Source organism: Procambarus clarkii, chromosome 86 (assembly GCF_040958095.1).
Source record: "Procambarus clarkii isolate CNS0578487 chromosome 86, FALCON_Pclarkii_2.0, whole genome shotgun sequence".
Classification (NCBI taxonomy): Eukaryota; Metazoa; Arthropoda; class Malacostraca; order Decapoda; family Cambaridae; genus Procambarus; species Procambarus clarkii.
The window spans coordinates 8,466,609-8,478,422 of NC_091235.1; the positions used below are offsets into that span (position 1 = coordinate 8,466,609).

At 43.2% G+C, this 11,814-nt stretch overlaps 2 protein-coding genes across 14 annotated transcripts in view; one reads left to right on the forward strand and one right to left on the reverse strand.

Annotated features, from left to right (window-relative positions):
* The window catches only part of LOC123769197 (titin homolog), a 755,105-nt gene that overhangs the window by 14,103 nt on the left and 729,188 nt on the right, over positions 1-11,814 (forward strand). The gene's annotated exons all lie outside the window — the stretch shown is intronic.
* Positions 121-6,003, reverse strand: LOC123767355 (uncharacterized). Of its 2 annotated transcripts, none has more exons than XM_045757002.2 (3): positions 5,452-6,003; positions 1,971-2,556; positions 121-387 (listed from the first exon to the last, which is right to left on the reverse strand). In XM_045757002.2, exons 2-3 carry the CDS (start codon positions 2,373-2,375, stop codon positions 349-351), a joined length of 444 nt encoding a protein of 147 aa, XP_045612958.1. In that variant the 5' UTR covers positions 2,376-2,556; positions 5,452-6,003; the 3' UTR covers positions 121-348. The 2 variants fall into 2 exon arrangements, with proteins under 2 accessions (XP_045612958.1, XP_045612949.1); XM_045756993.2 differs by having other exon boundaries at positions 1,971-2,666.

Consider the following 11,814-nt stretch of genomic DNA (forward strand, 5'->3'; position numbering starts at 1 on the left):
TGGAAGCAACAGGTGAATGGAGGAATACTTGGAGAACTCTTCCCCTCAAGTCATCGCTATGGTGAGCTAGCATCTCTCATCAGAATTTCTCTTTCATACCAGGAATTAGGAATAGAATACTAGCAATAGTAATATTTTTATTTCCTTACGCTTAATTTTATATGGGTAAACATATAAGAAATAAGAATTGTCTGAAATCAGATAATTGATCAAGAGTGTGCGTTTAAAAGTATTGAACATATATCCCACACATCATTTGCCTACTGCACCGTTAATGCAGAAGTTGGCAGCTTCGGGAGTGGTCTCCACAGGAGAGGTTTCTCACTCAGCGAGACTCTTGCTGCTGCTTCAGTACTTGAGAGCATCATCACCGCCAGTCTTCTGGTCCTGAAAAGTTAACAAATAACATACATATACACATGAAGGAAATAGTAAAGCGCCTAACTTCTCTGAAGAGCTCTTAAGACGCTTACAAGAAAATTTTAACTGCTTAACATTAATTCTGTTCCTTGGCCATGGATGGTGACTTGAAGCACAATAGGCTCACTACCGAATGGTCCTGCGTTCCATTCCCATACAGGGCTAGACGTTTAGGTAGGTTTCCTTACCTCCTAAGGCCTCTGTTCACCTATAGTAACTTGTTATCTGCGAGTTAGTCAACTGTTGTGGGTTCCACTCAAGGAAAGGGAAGGTCGATCTTTGGTCTAGACTCTAGTCTCTAGGCTGGACTCTAGCTTAGTCTCTAGACTCTAGCCTAGTCTCTAGACTCTAGCCTAGTCTCTAGACTCTAGACTAGTCTCTTGTCTAGATTCTAGGGTGACCTCGATACCTTAACAGTTTTTCTGTTCCCGACAATTTAAAACCATTTAATAGATTATAAGTAGCCTTTCTATATACCGTATACTATATATGAAGTCAGTAATTAATATGTAAAGAAACTAGAGGGGTACAAGGCGGTGTCCGGGATGTTTCTCCCTTCCACCTTCCCACTCATCTCTCCCCACCTCTCCCGTTTTTTTTCCGCCCCCTTCTCTCCTCTCCCCTCCTCTTCCTCCATTTAATCCCGTCTTTCATTCCCCCTCTTATTCCTCCATTTGACTCTCTGTCCCCTTCTCTTCTCCCCGCCCCCTCTTTCTCCTTCGCCTTCTATTTCTGACTCCTATTTCTTTGCATTCGTGTTTCTTTTGTGCTTTTGAAATTATTTAAAGGTGATAGTTTAAATGATAAAAACTGCAGTTTTGGCCATTAAATTACCAAATTACAGTATCTTTTGTGCAATGCAGTGGAAGATTGCTTGCAATGGGTCGCATGTTTGACATGCCTGACAGATAATACCCAACACAACATGTTTATAACATATCAAACTGAAGAAAGGACGAATTTGGAACAAATAAGTAGGTTAAATTGCAAATCTCTACATTTTAGTTTACGAATAATGTTTATAGAAATACAATGTAGAGGACGGAGTGTTACGCTGCAAACGTTTTGACTGTATATGTATATTATATTATATGAAGACAGATATACGCACATGAGAAATCTATGACGTGGAAAGACGTGCAGTTATTGATTATATGGGGAAGGTGTGTACAGTCAGATATGGGGAAGGTGTGTACAGTCAGATATGGGGAAGGCGTGTGCAGTCAGATATGGGGAAGGTGTGTACAGTCAGATATGGGGAAGGTGTATACAGTCAGATATGGGGTAGGCGTGTGCAGTCAGATATGGGGAAGGTATGTACAGTCAGATATGGGGAAGGTATGTACAGTCAGTGAACGTTTAAAATATCTTGCTTACAGTATTTCAAACAAATCAATAGAACATATAACACTTACATATAAGCCAGATATAAAATTCTACTCTTATCAAGATACTTTACTTAAAAACGCAAATTATATTAAAGCCTAATAATTTTGAAATTAAAACCCTTAACCAAGATATTTACAGTTAACGTGTATGTTATTACGCACCTCATCGTCGTCATCACTTCCTTCGTCATCATCATCATCATCATCGTAGTTACCGCGAAGAATGTCATAGTTGTCGTCCTCGTGGTCGTCATCGTGATTTTTGTCCTCGATGTCGATATTGTCGATATAAAGGTTATCAGAACGACGGGGCTGGTGTCCTTGGGCTGTTGCCATCTTGCCTTGGTGATGCATGTTGTTGCTACTACCATTGCCATGGGCCAGACGGAGGTGATGGTAGAGGTGTGCGCGAGACAGCCTCGGGTGGCGGTGGTGGTCGTGGTCGCTGTGTTGGTCCACCAACAACGTCCCCACTATGAACAGTAAGGTGACGCCCGCTAACAGGGCGAGGTTCCTCACGACCAGAGGCGGCATGCTGCTGGCGTGCACCCTGAATGGGGGCATCATGGTAATATCAAGTTGGATTACACGTGGGGTGGTCTCCTTGAGGGGCAGTAACTTAGGCAGTGACGTTCACACGTTCGTATGAATCTTTGCAGTGACGTTCATATGATTTTAGTGTGTAAAACCGTTGTTGATACTGAAGATTCCTCCGAATGAGCGAGATATTGTAGAAATGTTTTAAGCACTGACCAAGGTTTTTAGAAGTATTAGAATTTACTATATTTTCGATAGTACCCACTAAGTCTGGGTACTCAGCTTCCACCTGTGTCCCCTAGTGTGTGTGTACCACCCGTGCTAAATGTGCGTGCGTTCGAGAGAAATATATGTAGTAGATATAATAGAGGAAAAGTAGATTGGTTAGAAAGGCGGGGTCTAAGAGCTAATAGCTCGATTCTGCAGGCACAAATAGTAAACAGTAAACACACACACACCAGCCCGTCCTCCACAGCTACACACACACACAGTCTGAAGCCCAATAGGCTTCACCACCAAAAAAACACACTTTCCAGAGACTGTTCGTACATTGTGTGTATATATATATATATATATATATATATATATATATATATATATATATATATATATATATATATATATATATATATATTATTAAATATGACCGAAAAAGTAAGATTAATAATTCTAACACGAATTTTCTCAATCTTTCGTACATTATGCTTCACTATTGGAGGTAAATCAAAAATCACTTCTCCAAAATTCATTTTTATTTCTAGTCTGACGCGACACGGGCGCGTTTCGTAAAACTTATTACATTTTCAAAGACTTCACAAATACACAACTGATTAGAACTTGCGTTTCCCTGATTTTATATCTACATTTGAGTGAGGTGGGAAGGGTGATGTGGCATTACATTTGAGTGAGGTGGGAAGGATGATGTGGCACTAACACAAGACAGAACACTAGAGGATATTAATAGGGTATTAAAAGTATCAACACAAGACAGAACAGAAACAATGGGTATTGAATAGAAGTGTTTGTAGAAAGCCTATTGGTCCATATTTCTTGATGCTTCTATATTGGAGCGGAGTCTTGAGGTGGGTAGAATATAGTTGTGCAATAATTGGCTGTTGATTGCTGGTGTTGACTTCTTGATGTGTAGTGCCTCGCAAACGTCAAGCCGCCTGCTATCGCTGTATCTATCGATGATTTCTGTATTGTTTACTAGGATTTCTCTGGCGATGGTTTGGTTATGGGAAGAGATTATATGTTCCTTAATGGAGCCCTGTTGTTTATGCATCGTTAAACGCCTAGAAAGAGATGTTGTTGTCTTGCCTATATACTGGGTTTTTTGGAGCTTACAGTCCCCAAGTGGGCATTTGAAGGCATAGACGACGTTAGTCTCTTTTAAAGCGTTCTGTTTCGTGTCTGGAGAGTTTCTCATGAGTAGGCTGGCCGTTTTTCTGGTTTTATAGTAAATCGTCAGTTGTATCCTCTGATTTTTGTCTGTAGGGATAACGTTTCTATTAACAATATCTTTCAGGACCCTTTCCTCTGTTTTATGAGCTGTGGAAAAGAAGTTCCTGTAAAATAGTCTAATAGGGGGTATAGACTAATAGGGGGTATAGACTAATAGGGGGTATAGACTATAGGGGGTAACCTGCCTTACCCTTACTCTGTAGGGTAAGGCAGGTTCTAGTCAATAACGGCTTCTCCAATGGTTTCATCGAAGACATCATAAGAAGGAAAGTGAAAAGCCATGCAACCTCCGAAGAGACAACTAACACAACACCTATACCCCCTATTAGACTATTTTACAGGAACTTCTTTTCCACAGCTCATAAAACAGAGGAAAGGGTCCTGAAAGATATTGTTAATAGAAACGTTATCCCTACAGACAAAAATCAGAGGATACAACTGACGATTTACTATAAAACCAGAAAAACGGCCAGCCTACTCATGAGAAACTCTCCAGACACGAAACAGAACGCTTTAAAAGAGACTAACGTCGTCTATGCCTTCAAATGCCCACTTGGGGACTGTAAGCTCCAAAAAACCCAGTATATAGGCAAGACAACAACATCTCTTTCTAGGCGTTTAACGATGCATAAACAACAGGGCTCCATTAAGGAACATATAATCTCTTCCCATAACCAAACCATCGCCAGAGAAATCCTAGTAAACAACACAGAAATCATCGATAGATACAGCGATAGCAGGCGGCTTGACGTTTGCGAGGCACTACACATCAAGAAGTCAACACCAGCAATCAACAGCCAATTATTGCACAACTATATTCTACCCACCTCAAGACTCCGCTCCAATATAGAAGCATCAAGAAATATGGACCAATAGGCTTTCTACAAACACTTCTATTCAATACCCATTGTTTCTGTTCTGTCTTGTGTTGATACTTTTAATACCCTATTAATATCCTCTAGTGTTCTGTCTTGTGTTAGTGCCACATCATCCTTCCCACCTCACTCAAATGTAATGCCACATCACCCTTCCCACCTCACTCAAATGTAGATATAAAATCAGGGAAACGCAAGTTCTAATCAGTTGTGTATTTGTGAAGTCTTTGAAAATGTAATAAGTTTTACGAAACGCGCCCGTGTCGCGTCAGACTAGAAATAAAAATGAATTTTGGAGAAGTGATTTTTGATTTACCTCCAATAGTGAAGCATAATGTACGAAAGATTGAGAAAATTCGTGTTAGAATTATTAATCTTACTTTTTCGGTCATATTTAATAATATATGTCTACAGGAAAGACTGCTACCAAAATATACTAATATATATATATATATATATATATATATATATATATATATATATATATATATATATATATATATATATATATGCCCCACAACAGTTGACCAGCAAAATATATATATTTTGAACAATATATATATATATATATATATATATATATATATATATATATATATATATATATATATATATATATATATATATATATATATATATATTGTTCAAACTATATATATGTATTTGTTTAACACATGTAAACACTCACTTCACTTTAGTGAAATATAGTACAGTATTGTAAAGAAATGTACTAATATTCTAAATTTTCAAGTATAGCAAGCACTCACTGCGTTCTTTTCCAACATCACAATTATTTGACTTGTTCTTTAAACTAATGTAATTATCCACACGTTCTTGATGAAACATTGCTCTTAGTCACTTGAATCTTTGGCAGGTGTTGACATAGTTTGGTGGAGGTGTAGCGGCCTGGGGGAGTGAGAGGGTTCCTGGTGGTGGTGTAGCGGCCTGGGGGAGTGAGAGGGTTCCTGGTGGAGGTGTAGTGGCCTGGGGGAGTGAGAGGGTTCCTGGTGGAGGTGTAGCGGCCTGGGGGAGTGAGAGGGTTCCTGGTGGAGGTGTAGCGGCCTGGGGGAGTGAGAGGGTTCCTGGTGGAGGTGTAGCGGCCTGGGGGAGTGAGAGGGTTCCTGGTGGAGGTGTAGCGGCCTGGGGGAGTGAGAGGGTTCCTAGTGGAGGTGTAGCGGCCTGGGGGAGTGAGAGGGTTCCTGGTGGAGGTGTAGCGACCTGGGGGAGTGAGAGGGTTCCTAGTGGAGGTGTAGCGACCTGGGGGAGTGAGAGAAGACGCGCGCGCGGGAGCCAGCGGGCGGGCCTAGTGGCGCCGCAGGTGCTGCCTCCACCCTGTTGTTGGCCACGTAATACATTATAGTCGGAACAGGTGTTTTCTCCGGCTGCCAACTGCTCATTTCCCTACGTTTCTATTATTTGTAGTTTAATCTAATTTGTAAATATTGACTTTTGTATTATTATCGAAAATCTCCGTTTGGTACAAATGGTGAGGGCCGCGTGCTATCGTAATGTGTATATACATGTATATAAAGGCGAGGTATAGTTTGGCGAGCCACGTGGAGTAGTAACCCGGCCGTGTGAGCCCAGCCACGTGCACCGCTGGTTACAGCCACTGTTGTTTACGACACGTCACTAACGGATCATCCCAAAATGTGTAAATATTATACAATCTGGCGCCCTCCCGGGCTTCAGAATATTGTTGCTCGGCTTCGTTGCTGGAACTGACTTCGAGTGGGATTCGGACAGCGGCTCTTGACTTCGAATCATATTTTATAAACATGATTGGGAGTTGCTGTACTGTTTGTTGCCTAGAGATGAGTAGGATAGAGCGAGAGGGTGGAGGGCTGGCGGGGGGAGGGGGGAGTGTTGACTGATTGATAGATACATAATGTCAATGGCGCCGTGATGGAGTTTTACCCTGAGAAGTATTGGCGCCGGATGCTGTAAACTTTGAAATATTGGCACCGGATGCTGTAAACTTTGAAATATTGACGCCAGATGCTGTTAACTTTGAAATATTGGCGCCGGATGCTGTAAACATTGAAATATTGGCGCCGGATGCTGTAAACATTGAAATATTGGCGCCGGATGCTGTAAACATTGAAATATCGGCGCCGGATGCTGTTAACTTTCAAATATTGGCACCGGATGCTGTTAACTTTGAAATATTGGCGCCGGATGCTGTTAACTTTGAAATATTGGCGCCGGATGCTGTTAACTTTGAAATATTGGCGCCGGATGCTGTTAACTTTGAAATATTGGCGCCGGATGCTGTTAACTTTGAAATATTGGCGCCGGATGCTGTAAACATTGAAATATTGGCACCGGATGCTGTAAACATTGAAATATTGGCGCCGGATGCTGTAAACATTGAAATATTGGCGTCGGATGCTGTTAACTTTGAAATATTGGCACCGGATGCTGTTAACTTTGAAATATTGGCGCCAAATGTTTTAAATTTGGAGGTATTGGCGCCGGAAGTATTGGCGAGTTGTTGCATCACTTTTTTTTTAATTTAGAAGTGTCGATGCTGCAAATTCCACCTTTGGAAGCGTTTGTTCCCGAGTACCAGACTTGCAAAGCTTGTGTCGGATGTCTTAGCTTGGTAAGGATAGATTTAGGAAGTTTTAGCTCTCTCCATAATGGATTGTTTTTCGCTGCGAACAATTAATCTTAAGATAGTCTGGGGGTGTTGAAGGGGTCTGAAGATAGCATCTTTCAGTCAGCCCACTCTGACGACTGTGGTCTCATACTTTAAAGACATTTTCCCTACTGACGCCAATCAGGCCGAGCTCAGGCTTGGGTACAAATATTACTGGGAATATGGGATAGGTGTTCATGATAATGACACGAAGTGTGGTATGTTAAGGTCTCACACCCTGGCCCATTATGTTCTTGATTGTTCGATGATTAATGTATATAGAAACACTGAGATAAGGACTGTTCCTGAACAAATACCCTGGATGTGTCACAACGGAAAGGTTGATGATATTCTTGAGAGATATAAGAATTTTGCACCAAGACTGTAATATTTTGTTGAATTATCTGCATGTCTCTTGCAAATTGTGTATACAGTATACCTAGGTCATAAAAGTATTTATGTGTACGTCTGATACCATACTACTTGTGTAAAGGAGGAAATGTAGATGTTCATCTCTCAGAATGTTTGGTAATATGTTTATTGTTTGTGGTGTGTGTCTATGTATGTATTAACACGATGTACTGAACGGGGTGAGAATAGCTTGAGCTACCTCATCCCCTTGTGTGTATTTTACCTCAATAAACTTATTTCAATTCAATCAGGCCGACGTCGTTCGCAGGCGATGATTTACCTTGGTCTCTACGTGCCTATGCCGAAGAGTTTTAATCATATAAATCGTACAAGTTAGAGTGAACAGCAATGCTTTAACCTGACGTTGTCAGGTCGTAATTTGACGTATCCATGACGTATTCGTAGCTTGAGGGAGCTAGATACAGCAAACACGGCTATCCATTCTCAGTTTACAAATGTATAATTCGTTTTTATCCGGGGGACAGGCAGCCAGTGTATGTACATAGGCTGGTATCTAGGTCCCTCCTTCCCCTCTATGGTCGAACTACTCACCATCCCCAGGATGCAACCCCACAACAGTTGACCAACTCCCGGGTACCTATTTACTGCTAGGTGAACAGAGGAATTGGGTGAACGGAGACGTACCCAACCAACCATTTCTATCCCGCTCGGAATTCCGAGTTTGGGAGTCGAGAACGAACCCAACTGTTGCGCTTTAGCGTCCACTTAATTTAGCGTTCTCTTAAATGGAAAAATTTATGGGGAAGATATATTCCCGCCGCAAGAATGAGTTTTCTCTTTGTCATGTTTCAATACTTAGTTTTGAATGATCTGAGTCATACTATAACACAGTGCGTATTTACGCACCTGACTTTGCGAGTACGTGAGCTTAAGCGTCTTAGTTCAAGTAAGTTTATTGAGACAAGAAAGAAATACATCTCAAAGGGATAGAGTAGCTTAGGCTATTTCTACCCCCCCCCCCCCTTAAGCGTCTTATATTGTCGACTAATGGTCCCGTGTGACTGACCCTACAGCTGTAGAGGGAAGACTTCTTCCTCCCCAAATACACTGTTCTCACTGACTGAAGAACTCCCTCTTTATACGTCTCTTGCTCATTCAGTTTAGTTATCACTTGCGCCTTCTCCTCCTCCTGGTCGCAACTCACTCTGTATTCACCTAGTTGTGCTTGCGGGGGTTGAACTCTGCTCTTTCGGCCCGCCTCAACTATCAATCAACTGTTACCAACTACTTTTTTTCCCCACACCACACACACCAGGAAGCAGCCCGTGACAGCTGACTAACTCCCAGGTACCTATTTACTGCTAGGTAACAGGGGCATCAGAGTGAAAGAAACTCTGTCCATTGTTTCTCGCCGGCGCCGGGAATCGAACCTGGGCCACAGAATCACGTGTCCAGCGTGCTATCCACATAGCCACCGGCGCCATCTGTGTGTGTGTGTTTATTTAGTTGTGCTTGCAGAGGTTGAGCTTTGGCTGATAGGTGTGTGTTTAATGTTAATTAACTAATTAGTCTCTATTTCTCCACCTCTGTTAACCAGGGGCCAGATTCACGAAAGCACTTACGCAAGCATTTACGAACGTATACATCTTTCGTCAATCTTTGACGGCTTTGGTTACATTTATTAAACAGTTTACAGGCATGAAAACTTCCCAATCAACTGTTGTTATTGTTATAAACAGCCTCCTGGTGCTTCGGAGCTCATTAACTGTTTAATAATTGTAAACAAAGTCGCCAAAGATGGAGAAAAGATGTACAGGTTCGTAAGTGCTTGCGTAACTGCTTCATGAATCTGGCCCGTGATCAGTTAGTTGCCTTGGCGTTGTATCTCCTCCGTGACAATGTATCTGCCTATACCTTATAACTTTTTACCATTTTTCGTGATGTATTTACGCACATGTTGCATTATTGTAATAATTCACAACTATGTATAGTTATACATGGGTTGCTCTGCGCCGGTATAACCAAGTCTGACGCATATTTTAGTTTTCTTTCCTCCCCCACCCCCCATGCAGGTCGGCGTTCAATCCCCGACCGTCCAGGTGGTTGGACACCATTCCTACCCCACGTCCCATCCCAAATCCTTATCCTGACCCCTACCAAAAATGATATATAGTCGTAATGGCTTGGCTCTTGCTCCCGATAATCCCCCCCTCCCCCCCCCCCCAATTAGCTTTCCTTAATAAACGTTTGCTGACAGTAGTTCTGGCTCGATATGTGCCGAGATAACGTGTGGATTGAGAAGATGAGGTTGTATGAGGGAGGTGGTTAATGAGAGCCAGAGTTGTGGACCTGGGTCCAGATTCACGAAAGCACTTCCGAACCTGTACATCTTTTCACAATCTTTGGCAGCTTTGTTTCCAATTATTAAACAGTTAATGAGCTCTGAAGCACCAGGAAGCTATTTGTAACAATAACAACAGTGGATTAGGAAGTTTTCATGCTTGTAAACTGTTTAATAAATGTAACCAAAGCCGTCAAAGATTGAGGAAAGATGTACACGTTCGTAAGTGCTTGCGTAAGTGCTTTCGTGAATCTGGCCCCAGGTCTATCCTGCTGGTGAAGTACAGGTTCGAACGCAGGTTCGAGTCCTCGTCACGGCCCTTGTGAATTTGTTCATCTGCTGGTGAAGGTTCACACTCGCGCCCTGTGTCCAGAGGCCCCGAGTCGGTGCGTGTGTTCATACTATACCTATACTTTACCCTTGGTGTTCAGGGTAAACTTTTTGACCGAACATAAGAACAAAGGTAACTGTAGAAGGCGTATTGGCCCATACGAGGCAGCTCGAACTTGTACTGTAAGTGATGAAGACTAAATTTTTTTTTGAGGGGGATGAGTACATGTTTCGAGTATTTTTTCTTAAGGGTACGACGGCCTTGTGGTGTAAAGAGAGACTGAGGGCCAGCCAGCGCCACAGAGTGCGGGGAGGGAAGGGAAAGGAAGGGAAGGGAAGGGTGGGGGGGGGCAGGTAATATATCGCACCTGTTCAGGTGTGTGGTGTGACGGAGTTCCCCCCCTTATAATTCTCCCACGCCTGCAGTAAGAGTCATGTCTACTTTTCCCAAGCGTTCTCTACGTTGCAGGCTACAATTTGATATATGGGAGAGAGTGAAGTGTTCTCGGAGAGCCGAGAAATTTGTGAAATAGTAATATTTTGGCCTGTGGTTTAGGCCCTTTAGGGAGCCAAGATGGCGCTTACCTCTCTGATCTCCCGCCAAAACCGTGTGACGTCAGTGGCACCGGATTGGTCACCGACAGCAATGTGGCACCGGGAGCCAATGAAAACTTCCCTTAGCGAAAGTGACGTCACGATGGAAGGGGGTCCGGGCCGCGCGCCACTCTGGCGCCAGCAGTCAGTCGCGACACGTCATAGAGGTCGGACGTGCGACGAGTGGTCCTGTCTGTCGGACAGCTGTTTCCCACTACCGTGGATTTACGCGTCACCTGAAGTCCGCCAGTACTCTGAGAAGTCTTCCCTAGTTCATGTGTTGAACCAGAAGAGGGAATTGACGGTTATTTGAGCAACAAGTGCTCCAGTCAGGTACTGTGCCAGTAGCAGTGAAGCCGTGCAGTGACGTATGTTGACGTCTGTGGCAATTCACCAGTTCGTGACAGCGTAGTGGCTGACAGAGCCACTGGGTAGCTGAGGAAGAGAGGACTATTTGGGGAAACCGAACGACTGTAGCTGAGACGTAGGCGACAGCCGTTGCTGGGAGAAGACGACGGCCAGGAGACCGACTCCAACCTTCAAGAAGTCAAGGAGGAGGACGGACCTGCAGTGAGGAGGCACGGAGACGACGCGCTAAACGGTGGGACGACGAGAGGCTCTGGTAGGACACGACGACGTGTAGTGTGGGGGCGTTCCCGACACGAGGACCAGGAGCTACATCTCGACTCTCATCGGAGGATAGGGTGAAGTAGGTGGTTCTAGTTCCCTCCCCATTCCCCTTTAGTTAGCTATATTATTTGGCTATATTATCTAGCCTGAAGATTTTATATGTCGTGAGCAAGTCTCACCTATGTCACGGTAAAGCACCAGTGTGCTAGACAGTACTATCAA